This window comes from Patagioenas fasciata, chromosome 6 (assembly GCF_037038585.1).
Source record: "Patagioenas fasciata isolate bPatFas1 chromosome 6, bPatFas1.hap1, whole genome shotgun sequence".
NCBI lineage: Eukaryota > Metazoa > Chordata > Aves > Columbiformes > Columbidae > Patagioenas > Patagioenas fasciata.
Window position 1 is genome coordinate 9,766,145 of NC_092525.1, and position 19,820 is coordinate 9,785,964.

At 55.8% G+C, this 19,820-nt stretch overlaps 1 protein-coding gene across 1 annotated transcript; it reads right to left on the reverse strand.

The window, feature by feature from the left end:
* Positions 1-15,482: 15,482 nt before the first annotated feature.
* On the reverse strand, positions 15,483-18,897 carry FOXD2 (forkhead box D2). Its single transcript, XM_065842520.2, is given in 3 exon segments — positions 15,483-17,785; positions 17,787-17,830; positions 17,833-18,897. Coding segments are annotated over 3 exon segments (1,323 nt in total). The 5' UTR covers positions 18,611-18,897; the 3' UTR covers positions 15,483-17,284.
* Positions 18,898-19,820: the final 923 nt, after the last annotated feature.

The window sequence follows — 19,820 nt, forward strand, 5'->3', positions numbered from 1 at the left end:
CAGAGGGTCTGGGCTGGTTCCTGACAGCTTCTTTCTCCCAGAGCTCCTGGACATGAGACAAAACGTGATTTCTTGCTCCTTCCACTCAAAGGTGGCTGTGAAAGTCTGATTTATACTGAACATCCTGGAAAAGAAAAAAGCTTGGCTGTGGAACCAAGTTCAGCTCCCAGCCAGGAAAACCTTGTATGGGATCAACAAGTTTTAACCATGCAAATCGAACTTGGGTCCAAACAGAGCCCTGTTTCACAACTGTTTCGTCTCCCTTCCTCGCTGCACAGGGCCAGGCTACCTCCTCCCTCAACAAGCCCTCACATCCATTCCCAGGGGCAGACACAGGCAGGGATGGTGTAGACAACTTCTTTTCCTTCTTCTCTCCTCTTTCCCAAGGTGCAGCCAAACATGTCACCGCTCTGTCTTTCACTGAGATGATTCCTAGCTGCCAAAATGTACTGGCAGAGGTCCGCTCGACTGTGAGCCTGTCACCAAAAGCCATGGTTGAGTGTGGCCTCCTGCTATGAGACCCCAGGAGAAGGAATTGCTTGGCTCAGTTGCCAGCAATGAAGGTGGACAGGCGATCTTTTTTGTCCATGCCTGTTTCCCCAGGTGAATGCAGCACACCAAAGACCGCTGTGTGTCCTTTTTTCCCCAGACCCACCATCTCCTGAATGATCCTGGAAACGGTTTGTGGGAGCAATCTCTGGACATTGTTTAGGGTGTCTCCAACCATAGCAATAACAAGTCCTCATCCTGTTATACAGACAAGAGTGGTTCAACAACAGTACTGATGCACCATGGAGAGGTGAGACCTCCCATCCAGGTCTACTCACAAAGGTAGAGTCCAGGAGGCCCAGAACCTGTTGCGTAAGCTGGGACCATCTCTGAAGATTGTGCCTAACAATCTGGTTTACAAGGCAGGTACAATGAACACAAGCTGCAGAAGCGAAAGCTTTGATGAGACATTAGAGGAAAAAAATCACCCTGAGAATGGTTAAAAACAGGGGACCAGAGAGATGAGGGAATCTCCATCCTTGGAGACATTCAGAAGCTGGCAGGACAGAGCCCTGCACAGCCGGATTTAAGCTGGCTCTGCTTTGAGGGTTGTTGGACCAGAGACCTACAGAGGTTCCTTCCAACCCAAACTATTCTCTGACCTACATCCGCAGCACTACCCAAGATGCTCTTGCATCATCTAGAGTTCAACAAGCCCATCTGGGCTTCTGCTTCTAAATCAGCAGGATCCTAATTCTCCCTTATGATTTAATCCCTTAATTCATTTGCCATAATCCTGTAGTATGTGGCTGGAGGAAAAGGAAACAACACAGCAAAGCAAACAGAGAAATGCAACCAGTGCTCCCGAGAATAGTATATTACTCCTTTCCTGTTTGCCTTCCTGCCGTTCTGCTTCTATGAAAATTCGTGGGATTTCATCCAAAGCTCCAGCACCTCCTCTCCAGCAACGTCTGGGGATGGATGCTTAGAAATCAGAGACCAGAAACAGTGAGCACAGAACAATCCTCTCCCTGCTGCACCCTGCCAGCCCCTGGCAGCTGAAGCTTCAAGGACGTCTGAAGCTAAAGGCCACATCCACACTCTAGTGTTTGGTAGTCACTATCAGAGAGGCTGCCAGTGGAGTGAGAGCCACAGCAGAGGGAGTTTTATGGGTTGCCCTAGGGAAAGGTATTGCCTTTTCTTCATGCGAAACAGGCTACCTGGTCCTTTCAGCCAGCACCTCCCTGTGCCCTCTCCTCCTGGTCCCAACCCCAGGTCTAGGGATGGAAACTGGAAAGGGACCAGCATCACTTGTAGATCTGCTTATTGCTGCGAGGATCACATCTGACCCACAGATACAAAGCCCAAACATTTGATCTCTGCTCTCCCTTTCCTCTTGTTTTCTGTGCCCCTGATCCCACAGTGATCCCAGGAATTCATTAATAAAATCTGTTCCAGAGGTAAAACACAAGCTCCCATCTCTTGACAGGCAGTGTTGAGATGCTTCTCGGCAGCACTATGACTCAGCCCCAGTCGTTTTTCACCCGGAGAAGTGCCATGTGCCTTTGCAGCGTGTGTTCAGGGTGAAGAGCACTTTGTAGACAATTCATCCACTGAGCCAGAACAGGCACGTTTTATACTTTACTCTTCCATTGTGCTGCCAAGGGAGAGCTCCCCACGTGCACACATGCACCTACACACCTATGCACACACATCTGCACACATATATACACACCTGCACATGCACAGAATCATAGAATCATTTTGATTGGAAGAGACCCTCAAGATCATCGAGTCCAACTGTTAACCTGTATCTGGCACCAAAACACGTCCCTAAGAACCTCGTCTACAAGTCTTTCATACGCCTCCAGGGATGGTGACTCCACCACTTCCCTGGCTGGACTGTTCCAGTGTTAGACAACCCTTTCCATAAAGAAATTTTTCACAATATCCAATCTAAACCTCCCCTGGCACAACTTGAGGCCATTTCCTCTCATCCTACACTCACATGCACATACACACAAGTGTAGACACAGAGCAGAGTTTGCAGCAGGAATGACTGGAGTAAGTAACCTGCTGCTGTTTTAAAACACTGCACGCCGTGCTGGCCAGTGTGCTTCCCTGGGGGTGCTGAGCACCCTGCTCCTGGTTTGGGGTGCTGGGAGGCAGGAGGTGAGCGCTGGGCACACACGATGCTCACAAGCAACGCCAGGCAGCGAGTCCTGCCAGCTCACACAGTCATGGCACAGAAACTGTATGGGATGCTCCCATCAAGAACATGGCCCAACCCCACAGGCACACACACAGTTCAGTCACAGACGTGTGTGCCAACAAGGTGGGGGCAGCTTTTTGCCAGACCTGTTGTCCTTCTCTAACCTCCTTGCTTTTGATTCAACCCCCTCTTCTGCTTCCTTCCACCCCTGAAATGCAGATTAATGGAGGAAAATTAAGTACACACATACACCTGCTTTTGCCCACTAATGAAGCACACAGTGACAGCAGGGATCCCCCTCTGTGGTGTTTCTGGGTACTCAGAGTTCACACACAAGGCAGCAGCTTTGGGAAGAAAGCAAAAGGACACGCGGGGCTGGCTTCGAAAAGATGTCGGTGGAGTTTGGAAAAGAAGCAGAAATATGTATTTCCCCAATAATCTCAAGACTTCAATAAATGTTTTCACTCAGTAGGACATAGCTGAGGAATCTGGGGACCAGTGCTAGAGCCAGCCGCTCCGAGAGGAGAAAGCGAAAGAAACAGTCCAAGTGCAACAACTGCCAGGAAAATTAAGGGATCTGAAAGGGTTCAAGGGTAGGAGGGGGGATTTTGTCTCTTCTGTGTTGTCTCTTGATTAATAGTTACATGTCAGAACCAGCAAAATACACCTCCAGATCACGCACGGAATCTTTTTCTCCTTACTTGGACAACAGAACGTATAGGCAGGGCAATTGTGCAAACAGAGAAGCGTGCCAAGCCCGCCACACCGAAGGGAAGAAACAAAAATACCAGTTATTTAAAACACGTGTTTTAACAGAGGGATTCACCTCTCCCCTGCCTTTGTGTTCTGCTGACATGGTAGAGGCAGATGAAAAGCCTTGCTGGAGCATCAGGCTTTGCTCCACTGGATCCTGGCCTCTCTGTGCCTCCCATTGGTGCCCACACCATCACCCATCAACACCCACGCTGTCGCACACACCCCTCTGTCCCAGGAAGGTCAAGGGGAGCGAGACACAGGTGCAGGAGGAGCTAATTGAAATTCCCACCCCTTCCCTGGTAGGGAGAAGTACAGCTTCTATTTAATTAGTGGGGCAAGGTAAGGTGGGTGCGGTGTCATGATATCTGATGGGGAATTGCTTCTCACATGGCTCAGCCTCATCTGCACGTGGTTTGCAGCATCTCCTGGATACAGCAACAGATGACAACCACAAAGGGACAAGACTCAGCCAAATCAACTTCATATAATCAACACTGTAGCTCTTTCCCCTTCCCATGTCCCTCTCCACATCCTCCTTCCCTGCCAGCCTTTTGAAATGCATTCAAAAGATTTCAGCCCAAATGTTCCCAATTTGGGGCTGAATGCAGCTTTCCCAACATTTGTGCTTTGTAAGGGGGATGGAGGGATGCAGAACAGCAAAGGGCTTGTGCCATTCAGCCCCTTCCCACAGCCTGGCTTTGTACCATGAGGCCAAACCCCAAAGGGGTCCTACCCAAGGGCCCCCCTTCCTCTAAGCAATTACAGATCTGGGTGCTTCAGCATGTGGTGAGGAGAGTGATGCAGGGCCCTCAGGGAGATAATGGGAGCCAGAAGGTCTTATCAACTTCTTGGAGGGCAGAGTCAAACCCTTCAAACGAAAGCCCTTGAGGGAGCAGAGAGGATCTTCCCTCAAGTGTCAGGCACATTTCTGCAGTCTATAAATACTGATGTCTTCCCTCCATCGTGCTTGGCCTCACAGCACTGGCTGCATCCTCAGCCCTGGACCCTGTCCTGAAAGAGCTGAGCCCCTGAACTTGACCTGGCCAGGGCAAAGCAGGATCAGGCCCCAGGTGTGTGTGTTTCCACAGGCACCTTCAGCTGCCATTGCTTGATTCAGCCTTCTTGGGTTTAAGCTGCATTTTTTTCCATACACAGACCAAAGAAGGGGTTAAACTGAGCTCACCTTTCCAGAAACAGGACAAGGCAGTCACTTGGCTGGAAAGGGAGCAGGATCCAACCCCTTTCTCTCCCCCTTCTACTCCATACTTCTCACCCACGCTGTTTCTCATCTCACTGCTGAGAGCACTGTCCTGCTGCAGAGCCTCCCTGGGTGTCCCGATGCTGAGCTGTGAGCCCCAACGACAGGAGAGGGGACAACAGAGTCAGAACTCAGAGCTGATCCCAGCCATACCAGTGGCTCCGCAATGCATCCATACTGAGGACCCAACACAGATGGTGGGTCAGCAACCTCATACCCCCAAGATTAGAGATGGGGCTCTCTCCAGGTCTCCACTCCCCACGGCTCTACCACCCAGCCCCTTCCCAGCTGATGCTCTGCTGAGTGGGACCCCCCAGGGACACACGAAGGGATGCAGCCCCCACAGACCCACTCACCCAGCACAGCCAGGCTAACTCCGTTCCTCTGCTGCCACACACCCAAACCTGCAGACATCTGCAAAGGATGGGAAAGGAGTTGGGGTATCCTAGGGTGGCCATTGAGACCCCACAGATTCCTGGTCTTGCCTTTGCCAGGAATAGGAGGATTTTAGCAGCACATCACCTTCTGCCAGCTGGGTTTAGTAAAACAGCCTGTGTTTAGAACAAGAGTAAATAGAAAGCTCCTAGGGCTGTTGGGCACACAGACTGAGGAGAAGGGGTAAGCATAGGCGCTCTCCTGAGCAGTTGCAATAGCCCAGTCCTCCCCTTGGGGCCCATGGGAAGGCAGTGGGTTTGCTGCTGGTTGCAGTTCATGTCAAAGCTGCAATTACTGTCCTTTGTTGTAAAGGGAGCTGAGCCCCCTGCCCTGCTTGGCCCTCCCAGTTACTGCCACCTGTTCAGGGCAGGGGAATGCAGGAAGGAATTACATCCAGCTGAGTTCTCCTGCTCCTGCTACAAGGCACCTGGCGCTTGGTGGGGACGGTTTACAGCGGAATTCCCAGGTCTGGGAATCCCCTCGACTCACCACCTCCTTGAAGTCGAGGCATGTGAGGTTTGGGGCGTTGCTGGGTTTATTCCCCCAGTCCTGGGAAGAAAAGGAACATCCCGAGATGGAGACTTGAGGTTTTGCAAGGGCAGCCAAATCATCCGATTTTGGGATGGGCTCAGCAGAGACCCCCAAAATTGCACCGGGACTGGCGGTGTGGCTGGCTCCCGGGAGAGCGGCTGGAGGATGGCAACGGAGAGGGGGCGAGATGGGAGGAATGGGCTTGACAGCGATGTCTCCCCGGCGGACCCTGACCAGCCCACCCTGCCCCTGCTCTGCCCCCGGGTTCCTCTTAACGACGTTTCCAGCCCGGCTGAACCCCCGCGTTGCTTTCGGGACCGCAGCCGTCCAGGGCTGAAGGAGACTGGGCGCGGGGGGGAAATCACCGTCCCCATTCCCCGATTTCTCCTCCCCGGTATTACCGAGGGTTCGGGTTTCATTAAACGAACGGAAAGCGGGCAAAATTGTGGAGGAGATGCAGAAAATATTGTCACTGATTCATGGGAAGGTTTGGGGCACGATTTAAAACCCTGTGACAACGCTCCCTTTGAAAGGGGGCGGCTCGGGGTTGCTTTCGACGGTGGTCCCCGCGCCCTGTGCAGGAGTTTGTCATGGAAAGTCTGCAAAAGCCATTAGGACTTTTGTGCTGGGGCACTAGAAAAGCAACGCAGACACCACTCACTTTTCTAAATAAACATTAGTCTTAAAAAGTTTGCACTGCTGACCCCCGCAGCTCTGATTACTTGTAATTCTCTGAACCATGTTTTAAGGCTTCAAACTATTTCTTTTTTGTGGAGAGAGGGTGGATTTTGTTCGTTCCTTCCTGCAGCCATGCCACATATGTGCCGCCAATGCTGTGCGCTCCGGGGGCGCTGGGGCGGGGGGGGTGCTCCCTGCCCACCCCCCTGGCACATCGTTATTCCCCATCCCCGCAGTCACGGCCCCTCCGCATGTTCAGCTGCTTCCACGTTCCCTCGGAGAAGCTTTTTCTTCCTTTCTTGCTGTTTGGACGGATAGGGACCACATTCGCGATTCGGGTGCAAAGATGCTGTTCCCCTCCTCGGGCTCCCCGGGAGGGCAGGGGTGTGCGGGCTGTGGCCCCAAACAGCTCCGGGACTCAACCTCTCCAAACAGCCACATCCTCGCGGCGCGACGGAGGCAGCTGCACCGAGGTATCATCAGTATAATTGGAAGGGTCACATGTTAAACCCTCGCTGTTGTTCGCGGTAATGTAGCTGTGTCCCTCGGTTGCACATTTACCGATTTCTCTCAAACCAACCATTGTCACAAGGTTCACTCCAGGAAGAGTGATCCAATGGGTTGCCACGGCAACTATAATGACATTAAAATAGAGGCGGTAGCCGCCGCCGCCCCCCACTCCAGGGCACAGCTCCGTTCCCTCCGTGCCTCTCCCTCCTTAAAATCCGGGGCAGCCCGGGAAATAACACCAGTACCCAGATACAAACAAAGTGTATGTGCGGGCGGTGGGTGGTTTATTTAAACCTTCCTTTCCCGAGGGAAAACGCGGCGGGAGCAGCGCGGATTTGCTCCCGCCGAAGGTGGAATTGAGCAATTCTGTTCAGTTTCGAGGCGGGGGGTGCGGAGCCCGGGGACGGGGTGCAGGTGGCCGGGATTTAGGAGCGGGAAAGAGAGAGAATCGGTCCCTGCCCCGAGCGCACGCCGAGGGGCGGGTAAACGGGACAAACCTGTGGGTTATTAAGCCCCCGCCGAGGCACCTGCGGAATGGGCAGTGAGACCCTCTCCCTTGGTTCGGCCCCTCGTTGGAAACCCACTTTTCACCACTTGGTTTTCGGGGAAACGTTGTTTTCCGATTCGTTTGCCTTTATTATTTCGCTTCGGCGCTGCTACGCTGCCTTCCCACATATCTGTTTTCCCTTTGAAATCTGGAGCGACAAAAAAAATATATATCTCTAAAAAGGACCCATGTTTCCTATTATCACAAGACACCCTTCCCTCTCCATGAATATTTTCCATGTTTTCTGTCCCGAACAGACAAAAAAGCGCGACCAAGGACTGCTGTGCGAAAGCAAAAGGAAAATTCTGAGAATATCTACCATAATGTAAACTGGATCTGGCGGGAAGCTCCAAGATGTGTATTTTCCATATGGGAGAACGTACTGCCCGTTTTTTGTCGCCGGCAGTCGACAGTAGCTCCTGAAATGGGGCTTTCCGGGTTTTCAGCGACGCTTTCGCTAATATCTTTCCCCATGTCGGAGCGAGGCAGCGTAAATGAGTCCTTTCTATCAATTCCTCGCATTTTTTTTTTCCACGGGAGACCGTGGGCAGAAGTTTACCGGGCAGGAACGGAGGGGAAAGACCAGACAGCTCCGCTCAGAGCCGTGGTTTCATTTCCCACACCAAAAGGTTCCCGACACCTGCCTGCGGTTGGGGTAAATCCCCACTCCGGGCAGAACCCGGAGCGTGCCCACGGCTGGAACTGCCAAAAATAAAAAGGGGGATTCGGCGCAACACGAATTGAAGCTGCTCACAACCGGTTCACACGCGGTTCGCGGCCGGAGCAGCTTCCTCCAGCCGGCCCCGACGGCGGAGCTGGGAGCACCGGGTCCACACCGAGCATCCCACAAGCGTCCCGGGCCAGACAGGGTCGGGGACGCCGGGCACCCCCAGGCACGCGTCTCAGCGAGGCCCGTTGCGACAGGGACGGTGGGGCCCGGCGCCCCCGGGGATACAGGGTCTGGGGGAAACTGTTTGTTCTCGGCCCCCCGGAGGGGCTGTGCGACCTTCTGGAGCTGCCTCCCTCGCACATAACCTCTGCGACTGTGGTGCTATTCCCCGGGAGACGACGAGCACCCTACTCCTGATGCCACCCACCTCTCAGCAGAACTGGGATGGGGCGACACGAAGACGCGCCCGCAGCTTTGCCCAACTTCGGCTGCAGCTGGAAAAAGCACTTGGGCTGGAGCGGGGGGGAGCAACCTGGTTGGGCGGTTTCGCCAGTCGGGGTTCTCCGGGGGGACCCGAGTGTGCGGTCTCCCCGCAGGAACTGGAGCGGCAAGAGCAGCCGGGGTGGGGAAAAGGACCGGCCGAAGCCGCGGGACAGACGGAGAGGCGGCCGTGGGTGGGTGGGTTTCCCCCCTCGCAGGGCTTAGGGAGGCTCCCGGCCCCCAGCCACAACTCCAGCTCCTTGGGGCAGGGGGTGGGGGACCCTCCGCGGTGCGGTGGGAAGGGGAGCCCCGCGGCGAGCGGAGGCTACTGGGGCTCAGCTCTCCGCAGCTCCCGGGAGGACAGAAATGCCCTTTTCGGCGATCTCCTGAGCTCAAGAGCCGTCAGAAACGTCCCTCTGAAGTGATCTTCTTGGCAGACGTTTATTGTAAGAGATGCACAGAGCAGGAGCATGTCCGAGAGGCGATGGGAGCGCCGTGGGGCAGGGGATAAAACGAAATTAAAATCGAATTAAAAAGGAGTAAAGAGAGAGAGAAAGATGGGAAAACGAAATTATCCTCCTCATGAAACGTGTCGGGCTTCTCCAGAACAACTGCAGAAAGGAGGCCTTTCCACCAGGGTGGATGAATTTACTCTTGTCCCACATGACCGAGGATGGGGGACCCGGGGGGGACGAAAGAGAAAGGTCATGGGACTGGGATTTGGGTTGTAAGTCACAGAGGAGACATGGATTTCAGTGCCGGGATCCGCGTTAGGTGGCAGCGGCCTCGGGTTTTGCAAGAGAAGTAGTTAAATACGAAAAAAAAAAAATAAAACAAACAAACAAACAAACAAAACACCCCAAACACGATAGAAAAAAAAAAAGAGGAAGGGGCACTTCAGAAATAAACCCAGGTTAGCGGTGGGAAGATGCGTTTGGGGGCACAGGTCCAGGAGAGAGTCCCTGGGACACCCTGGTCGCCCAGTGAAGGGGTTGCCCCCTGCTTCCCCCCCGGGTCGGCAGTGGGTGCTCGGCGCTGCACCCCGGCTCTGGGCTGAGCCCTGCCTGCTCCTTTTCTTGCCTCTGTTTTGCGGACACGTCTATCTCCTGGGAGGAGAGGATCCCAGGAGCGCTGCAGAAGGGATGGGGGAGCAGCACTGCCCAGCCAGCCGCTTCACATCTCCCCCCCAGCCCCGCACCCTTTCGGGACCTGCCGCCTCGGGGGGTCCGAGGCGAGGGGGGTTCGTCTGGCTGGACCCTGGGATTTGTTGTCCCCATCCGCGGGCGAGGAAAGTTTTCCTTCTCTACTTTGTTTAAATGCAAAGCGACAGCGGTCGCCCCTAGGTCCCCGGATCACCGGGAGTCCGGCCGCTGCGGCTGAACTGCCGTCGGGGGTGCCCCAACACGGCTCCGCTCCCACCCGGCCGTAGGGTTTCCTACACCTGGAGTCTGTTCCTGGTCCCCCCTTTCTCCCTCTGCCCAGGGCTGATGGGTGGGCACCATGGGGGGTGCTCCAGGTAGTCTCGTTCGGGTGGGGGGAAAAATTCCCACGGATTTTGCAGGGAGTCTAGCTGGAACTGAAGACGATGGTGTGCCCCGCAGTCGGCTCTCAGTGCCTAGGAGTAATTCCAGGCGGGGGGAGTGGGGACTCGTTCAGGTTACACGGACTTTCCGAGGACTCTCCGCTCGCCTCAGTCGGCGGGGAAAAGTGGAATATCTGGCAATTTTTGCGAGAGTGAAAGGAATCGCCAGTGTTGGTTTAACCCATTTCAAAACCCCGGTACTAACGAAAACGGGATGGAATTTCATCTAAAAGGCGACTTAAAGCCGGGAAATCGAAATCTGATCGAAACGGACAAGGACAGCCCCGAAAAGTGTTTCCCTGCCACCCTGCGACATGAAGCCCGAACCTCGATACCCAGAAAGGATCGGCGGGTGGGAGAAACACCAGCAAACAGGCAATTAGAGAGATCCCGAGGCACCGACGTGAAGCCTCTCCTGTAGGAACGGACACACAATACTCATTACACCTCCCCGGACTCCCGCCCGACCTCTCAACAGGGAGATTATCTCCCTCGCAGGTTTTCATTCGGGTTTAAGAGACCTGCTTTGGCAGACGGAGAGATGCGCGATTTCAGTTCGCTCTGTATCCATGTGCCTAATTTATCCGGATCATAGGAGGAGGGATGAGGGCAGCCAGGGCGGGGAGGGAGGGAGACATCACTGGGAAAGGCCGGCGGGCCGGGCTCCGGGCTGCTCAGTACCGGCGGCCCAGCGAGGCCGGGCCGGGCGAGTGAGCCCGTTCCCCGGCAGCGAGCTGGCACAACCCGGGACCGTCCACCCGAGGAGATAATTAGCACCTGAATGATGAGGAAGGACTGGAAACGCGCGATCAAACCCTATCACGAGTGGGTTTTGTCCCGGATCGCAGCGGCACCTGTTGTTGCCACGGGTTTGGGGCACCAAGTTGCGTCTTTTTTAATAATAAAATGCAAAGTGGCCTCGCACGGGAGCCGGACCCCATGCGAGGGCGGGGGGAGCGGGGACCGGCACATGCTCGCCCCTGCAACCCCGCCTGGGCCGGGGATACCGCCTCCCGCACGGTTCACCCCGTTAAACGTACCGACGGGCCGGTGAAAAGAGGGGTGTACGGGGGTGTGCTCCCGGGGCCGCCGTGCTGCCCCTCGGGAAACGCGCCCCGAGCAGCCCCACAGCCCACCAGGCACAGGCAGGGAAAGCACTGAGTCCGGGGGGGCGACAGAATCTCCTCTGGTTCAAAGAAGGGGAGACTCCCCCACACTGTGGCGGGGGAAATGATTCGAAGGGCTGAACAGAGTTGGAAACATCCTGGAGAGAGTGGGAGAGCGGCCCTCTATGGACCCGAGGCGAAGTGGATGAGACTAGAGAGACCGACAAAAAGAGGAAGGGAAAAAAGAGGGAAAAGGTGAGAAATAAAGAAAAAGAGAAAGAGAGAAAAAAATAGGGAGAGAGAGAATAAAGAGAAGAGGGAAGAAGAGACGGGGAAGAGAGTAAAAAGAAAGAGGAAAATAGGGAGAAAGAGAGAAAAAGTAAAAGAGAAAAAAATAAAGAGGGACGAGAGGGAGAGAGAAAGGCAGAACCAAAGAGAAAACCAAGACGGAGAGAGGGAAAAAGAAACAAGTAAATAGAAGAGTGGAAAAAAAAGAGCGAAAGAAAACAAGAAGAGTGAGGAAAAAAGGAAAGAACGAAAGAAGGAAGAAAAAGTAAGCAAGAAAGAACGTAATAAGAAAGAAGAAAGGAAAGAGGGAGAGAGAAAGAGAAAAAGAGAGGAGAGAAGGAGAGAAGGAGAGAAGGAGAGAAGAAAGAAAGTAAGAAAGAAAGAAGAAGAAAGAGAGAAAGAGAGAAAGAGGGAAGGAGAGAAAGAGGGAAAGAGAGAAAGGGAGAAGGAGAGAAAGAAAGAGAAAGAAAGAGAAAGAAAGAGAAAGAAAGAGAAAGAAAGAGAAAGAAAGAGAAAGAAAGAGAAAGAAAGAGAGAAAAGAGAAAGAAAAAAAGAAGAAAAAAGAAAAAAAGGGGGGGCGAGAACGAGAAAATACAAGGAAGAGAAGGAGAAAGGAAAGATGAGAGGTGGTTCGGGAGGTGAGGGGAGAGCGCGGGGCCGGCCCCTGTTCTCGCCCGCAGACAGGCGGAGGGGCGAGTGCAGGGCCCTGACCTACCGCGAACATCTCGAGGAGCGTTTCGAAAGCACCAACTTAATTTCCAAGGCAATTTTCCTGCGGCTGAGTCGGCTGCGACAGCTCCTCCCGCCCTCCCCAGATCGGAAAATGTTTGGGTTTTTTTGTTTGCTTGGTTTTGTTGGGTTTTGGGGTTTTGTTTGGTTGGTTTTTAACTCGTTTCTCTACTTTCTGTGTCGGAAAAGGAAAGAAACGAAAGGGAAATGCCGAGGGAAAGAAGATGCTGGAGGGCAGTTATTTTCCAAAATTACTAAGCTGGAAAGTGTTTTCAGGTCGGGCACTGGGGCACAGGGAGGCTGGACATTATTATTAAATTCTAAACACACCGTGAAAACGGGAGTTTCTGCGCAGTCAAAGGGAAGGACCAGGGCAGGCCCGGAGAAAAAGCCGAGCTATTGGAAAAGATGCTCTTGTTGTCTAAAGGTGGTTTCTATAATCCAGGATGATTTATTTTTGTTCGGGGCTCCGAAGAACTAGAAAGAGAAAAGCAAAAAGCTACCGGGGAAAGGAATAAGATCTTGACCTTTCCTAATTCTCCAAATCGGCAGTAATGGAAAGCAGAAGGTGCCAGGGGAGGAGGCAGGAGGCGAGGGCCGAGTGGACGGGGCATCAGGGCCGGTCGGGCCGGGATGCCGCGATGCCGCAGCCGGTGGCTCGGAGCCCGGCCGGTGAGGGAAGGGCCACTGGCTTCCTTTCTCCGTACCCGCTCTGCTTAACACGGGCTTAGTTAAGCGAAAACAGCGAAATAAATCGTGTCCGTCCTCCCCCGCTGCGGTCCTGACGGGGATATTCCGAGGCAGCATCGTTTTATCCCGCCTCCATAAGCCCGAGGAGAAACCCCGTTTTCCGCCTTACCCGCGCTGCGCACGTAACAGAAAACCGCCGCGAAGTAAATACGCAGAGAGCATCGCGGATTATGTTAGAACCCCTTTATCTGGCATAGAGAAAGGAGAGGAGTGGGGACACATTTTAAAAATAAAAATAATAAAAATAGTCAGTTCCATATATATTTGCCCACGAGCGGAGAGGCGGAGCAGTAAAACCCGTACCCTCCGGTCCCGCTCAGGAGCAGCAGCCGAGCAAAGCCCCGGCGCGAAGGGCAAAAGGGAAAATAACCCAAACCACGGCAAAGGATCGGGCCTTACGGCGGGAACAGACTCGCCGCCGGCCCGGCTGTGCCCTGGATTTAACGCTGGCAAAACAACCACCGACAGCAACACCGCGAACCGGGCGGATTCTCCTACGGACGAGAGGGAAGGGAAATGCCGGGTCGCTTTTTTGGCCAAAGACTCCCAAGCAGGCGACTGCAACAGCTAATTATTTTCCTTTCAGTGCTCGGTTATTACCGGTGTCCTCCCCACCTCCCCCCACCAATAAATAAATAAAACCCTCCTTTAGGCAGCGAGGCGTGAAAAATGATCCTCGCTGAACGCTTAAAAATAATGTCCCGTGAAGATCGGGGCTGCGGAGCCAGCCAGCCCAGTAATTAGGAGCCATTATCCGTCCTGCCTCGCCGAGACAAGATTTCGCGTTAACCCCCCGAGCCGAGCCCGGCCAGGGGTTTCTGGCCCAGAGGAGTCCCCCAGGGTCCCTCCCCGTCGCCCCCCGTCCCGGTGGCTGGAGGGGAACCGATTCCCGGGAGGTCCCCACCGATCCGCCCCCGGCTCCTGAAGCGCCGCAAGTATTTTCAGGCGGCGTGAGTTCGAGCGGGGCACGGAAAGAGCTCGAGTGCTTCAGAGAAATTTAGGGGATGGGAAAAATCTAAGATTAGAGCCGTTTGGACATCCTCGCCCCCACCTCTAAAAAAATCCCCAACGGCGCCGGCGCTTGCAGCCCCCGAGAGCCGAGCCCAGCCCGACGGGCCCGTCCTGCGGGGGTACCGCGGCTAAGGGGGCAAAATCCCCCCGCTCCCAGGTCAGCTCAGCTTCAAACCCGGGCGGCGACCGCGGCTTAGAAACCCACAATGAATCCGCAAGGCGAAAGAAGTGGAACGAAGCCCGGGAAAGGTGTCCCAGCCCCAGAAACAAGAAAGCCCCCTCCCCTGAGAGTGTGGGGGAAGGGGTCTCTCCAGGGAAATACCGCTTCCCTGCAGAGAGGACCCCCCTCCGTCCCTCCAAACCCTGAGACCACCAACTTGGAGAACCCCCTGCACCCAGCGGGGGCTGCAGGGGCGAGACGCACTCGTTCATCCCCGCGGGCACCGGCTGCTATTTCTTATCCGCACTTTGGGTCATTTTCCTCCCGCACTTCGCGAACAAACAAGAAAAAAAGTTAATATCGCTACTTTATATTAAAATAACACACACACACCCCCTTCCAGACACACAACCACCACCCAGCCTCGCTGCACATCGCTTTCTTCCTTCGGATCCCGTCTCCTCAAAGCAGGCTCGGTTATTAAAGGAGGCTGAACAAAGATAGCCCCGAGAGCAGCTATCAGCGCATTTTAACTTCATCAAAGACTTTGGGGGAGAGGGAGAGGAGGGGTCTGGCACCTTCTAGTAATGAGCTTGTCAGGAACACCCCTGCCAGAGCAATTGAACAATTTGCACACAAGCAAAAGAAAAGGAGTGAGGAGGGAGGGAGGAAGGGGAAATGCTACAAAAGCCCCTTCAATTTCCAACCATGTGCTTGGCAATCTGGAAAATAGATTCATTGGCCTCCTCTTTTCTCCCATGTCGAGTCTTGTAGCCCCTTTTGTAGGAGCTGGACATGAAAGGGAGACAACCAAGTGCCGGACACGAAGATCGCTTTTCAAAAGCAAATGTGTGTGAAGGCGAGATGTGAGACCGCTCGCTGCGGGGAGGCGGCACGTTCAGGAACAACATCAACAAACTGCGCGGAGGTTCGGGGTGGCACAGACAGGGGCGGGGGGGGGGGGGGGGGGGTAAAAATGAGGGAAACGGGGGGAGGAAGAGAAAAGAAAGACCGACACCACTCCCCCCCCCACCTCGGCGCACACCGCCCGGCTCCTCGGGCCCCGCACAAAGCCCCGCTCGCCCGGGGACCCGTTCCGTCCCCTGCTCCCTGTCTCGTACGTCTCAGCTTTTTTCTCCTTCTCCTTCAGCTGGCTGCACGGGCAGAAAGGCCTCGATTCTTTAGATCAGGGTCTCTGCCAACAAACAAACCAAAGAGCCACGTTTGGTCTCTGAAATAAATAAATGGGGGGGGGAAGGGGGGGAAGGAGGAGAAGAAAGCGCTTAAAGATGTTTATTTACTTTGTAAGTTGTTGCAAAATTTAGGCAGAGATCAAGTTTCATTCGGTCATTCAAATGCTGCAGGCCCAAGGGGCCGTGTGTGCTGGGCCGGGGGGGGAACCCTCCAACTTATTTCCTCATGTGTCAACTTTTCCAAACAAAATAAAAGGGAGGCAGAGAGGGGAGAGAAGGGAGAACCTTTCTCCTGGCCCCCATTTCCCTCCCTCCTGGAAACAGGCAGGGATTGTTGTGGGTTTGGGGAGCGGGGGGGAGGCTTGGGGGTGGGGGGAGCACACCAAAAAGCAAAGAAAGAAATAAAAACTACAATTTACAAAAAAAAAAAAAAAAAAAAGAAAAAAAATCCAAGGGGTCCTTTCCATTGGCGGCCCCGTGGACCTAAAGAGGGGACCCCCCCGGCGGAATCACCGTCGGTGTTGCAGCCCGCAGCGCTGGGAAGAGAGGAGACGCGGAGCAGCCCCGCGCAGGCTGCGCACCCGGCCCCGGAGCAGAGCGCTCAGTCCCGCCGGCTTCGAGCGGCGAAACTCCGCAGCCGGGCGAGTGTCGCCAGCCCGAGGGTGGAAGCCACTCGCTTCCCCGAGGCCCGAGCGGGGCTCTCGGCTCTCAGACAAAAGACATCGCAAAGAACGATTTGGATTTTCTTTTTTTAACCAGGTCACAAACATTTATTAATTTACACCACCGGTGGACAAAATTATGTTGCCTTTTCCACATCAAATTATTCACAGATTTCTCTCAATAAAATAGATATGACGGATGCACAACCAGTGAAGAGTTAACTGGACTCCGCTCATTAGCTCCCGAATAATCTATATACAAATAATTACCAATACACCAAAAAAAAACAAAAACAAAAACAAAAACCAAAAAAACACAAAAAAGAACAACAACAACAAAAAAAAACACGCACAGAGGGGATGGGAAAACCGGGGATCAAAAACCAGTGAAACAGTGTGGGAATTCTCCAAACTTCCTGACGGATCGGATTCTCTTTTAAACGTGCATTTGAATGTCTCATTGAAAAAAAATAAAATAAAATAAAAAGAGGAAAAAAAAATAAACCGCAGTCCTGAGTTTCACCGACTTTTCTTCTTAAAAATAAAAAACCCTAAACAGTGCCTTTTAAAACCAGACCCGGAGCTTCAAAGAAACTAAAAATAAGATTGAATCATTGAAACATTTTCTTTGAGAGCGGGGGGGGAGACAGATACACATGGCAAAACCGCCCGGGAGGGAGATTCGCAGGAATGAAAACAGGTTCGCTGCGACCGGGGCCGTCTGCAACTCCCCTGGCCACTTTCCCGGGCTATTTGGGGCACTCACTCCCGCACAAAACCCGCTCCTCTCAAAGGAAACGCTTCCGACCCTAAGACCGTTTCTTTCTTAACATTCCCCCTCGCTCCCCGCAAGACGTTGCGTGTTCAACCAACCCAGGTCCCAGCTTATGTTACGGCCACTTTATAAACAAGCTTTGGCGCTTGCGGGACGAAATCGTGTTATTCTTTCTCCCCTCCCGTCATCCCGATTTATTTAATTTTATATATATATTTATATATATACTTTTTTTTTGAGCAAAGGGACACAAACATTTCTGGATGCCACAGAGCCTGGAAATAAAGTAAAAATTAGGGAGAAGGAAAAAAAAAAAAAAGGAAATATTTCCTACCTTAAAACACAACAGGAGATGGGGGGGGGAACGAGGAGAGGGAAGGGGAGAAGTTTCGGAGGAGAGGGGGGGAGCTGGGAAGGGGCCGTTTGCTTCGCGACTCTCCCCCCCCCCCTCCCCGGCACACTTTAAAAATGACAGCTGCTCAGGGTTGTGATTTTACTGGAAAAGTTCTGGGCCGGCTGCAGGAGCGGCTCGTGTGCCAGGCTGACCTGGGGCTGTGCCGGGGCCAAGGCGGGACTGAGCACGGCCAGGACCTGCGCCGGGGGGCCCGCCTGGCCGGCGGGGTAGGGCGCGGCGGGCGCGGCGCTGGGGTTGGTGCTGGGCGGCGGGGGCACGGCCCCCCCGATGATGTTGTCTATGGAAAAAGAGGGCCGAGAGGGGTGGTTGGTGCTGCCGCCGCTGCCACCGCCGCCGCCGCCGGCGGGCGTGGGGTCCGGCTTCAGGGTCTGGAGGAGGGCGGCGGGCAGGGCGGTAGGGCTGAGCTGGGGGTGGTAGAAGGACTTCCTGCAGTTCAGCTCGCCGCCCAGGAAGGAGGGCAGCCCCGAGGCGGCGGAGAAGACCGAGGCGGCGGCGGGAGGCGGCGGAGCCGGTAACGGGCAGTGCGGCGCCGGGAAGGGGAAGGCGCCCGCAGCGCCGCCGCCTCCGCCACCGGCGTGGTGGTGGTGGTGGTGGGGATAGCCCTGGAGCTGCAGGCCGTAGTTGTAGCCGTAGGGTCCGTAGGCGAAGCCGGGCAGGAAGGCGGCAGGGTCGGCGGCCCCGGCCCGTAGCAGCAGCTCGGGGTGCGGCGGGTGCAGCTGCTGCTGCCGCTTGAAGCGCTTCCTCCGGCGCAGGAAGCTGCCGTTGTCGAACATGTCGGCGGACTCGGGGTCCAGCGTCCAGTAGTTGCCCTTGCCCGGGTTGCCGGGCTCCCGGGGGATCTTGACGAAGCAGTCGTTGAGAGAGAGGTTGTGGCGGATGCTGTTCTGCCAGGCGGGGAACTTTTCCCGGTAGTAGGGGAAGCGCCCGCTGATGAACTCGCAGATCTCGCTCAGCGTCAGCCTCTTCTTGGGGCTCTGCAGGATGGCCATAGTGATGAGGGCGATGTAGGAGTAGGGCGGCTTCACCAGCGGGTTCTTGCCCCCGGCGCCGCCGCCGCCCGCGGGCGCCTTCTCCCCGGGCGCGGCGCCGCGGGCGCACGCCGGCTCCGAACCACCGGCGGGGGAGAGCCGCTCCGGGGACCCCCCCATGCGCGCCTTGGCGGCCCCGCTCCGCGGCAGGGCGAGCCCCAGCGGATCGCCGCCGTCCTCGTCGTCCTCGTCGTCGTCGTCGTCCTCCTCATCGCTGTACTTGCTCCCGTCCTGGGGCGGGCCCACCACGTCGATATCCGCATCCTCCACCTCCGAGAGCGGCTCTTCCTCCGGGGAGCGCTCGGACATGATCCCGCAGCCGCCGCCGCTGCTGCCCAAAGTCATTGTTGTGCGGCCGGAGCGGCCGGGGCCGGGCTCCCCCCCCACCTAGCGGCAGCTCCCGGGATGGGCCCGGGGCCGTGCCGGAGGGCTGCGGCCGCCGTTGGGACTCCGCGCCCCGGCGCCGCCGCTCTGCGCCCCGCTCGCCGCGCCGCTGCTGGCGGGGCCGCGGCAGAGCTGCGGGGTGGTGGCTGCGGAGGGAGGGGCGGTGGAGGGGGCGCGGGGCGGGGGCGGAGGGACGGGACGCCCCGAGGCTGAGCAGGGAGCTTGGAAGCAGCGATAATAAATAATAGTAATGATGATAATAAAAGGAAAGAGAGAAAAAAAAATGGGGGGAGGAAAAAAAGTGGGGGGTGCGGCGGCTCCTTGGCAGGGCTGGGGAAGGGAGGGGGAGGGAAAAAGGGAAGGGCGGGGGAATGAGGGGGGGGGGGGGAGGGCAGGAGTTGGGAAGGCGGCTCCCCACCCCTCCCGAGTTGGAAACGCTCCCACTCTTCGCCTGTTGCCAGCGCTTCCCAGGCCTTTATACGGCCGCCCCAGTATCACGTGGCGCCCGCTGCCCGCTGCAGCCCCTGCGGGGCAAGACGAGGGGCTGCCCAGCCCGGCCCGGGTCCCCGGGGACCGCATCGCCCGCGGCGGGGATGCTTTCGAGGAAAGGCGCTGCCTGCTCCGCTGACGCTCGGATGCACCGGCTACTCTTGGAGCCGGCTGATGCGGGAGAGGGGGTCGGCTCTGGATAAATCCCCGCCCCAGGTACCCCGCGGTCGCTGGAGGCTGTCATGGCCCTTTCCTGCGGGATGCGACGGCCACTTCTCTCGCGGGCCGCGGAAGGTCCCTTCTCCCCCCGATGGCTGCCCATCCCCGGGGCTAGCGGCTGAGCTGCCGTCCTCCACCAGCCTCCCCGACGGTGAGCTTTGCTCAGCCAAGGCCGAACCCTCGGTGCCCCTCGAACGGGGGATGTGTGAATTTGGGGATCCCCGCGCCCCTTCTGCACGCGCTTACGTCATCAATACGTCATCGACTCCGGAGCACCCTATCTAGAAATTCACCTCCCCCGAGGGCTCCCATGGGCCCGCACCCGCGGAAGCGATGCTGCCGCCCGGCAGGTGCAGGGCGGAAGGCGAGGGGCAATGCTCAGTCAAGCCTCGCCCCACGCGAGAAATAACCAAAGGGAAGGCCGTGCGTGTCCGCGGTGTGCTGGGACAGCTCCTGAGTCCCA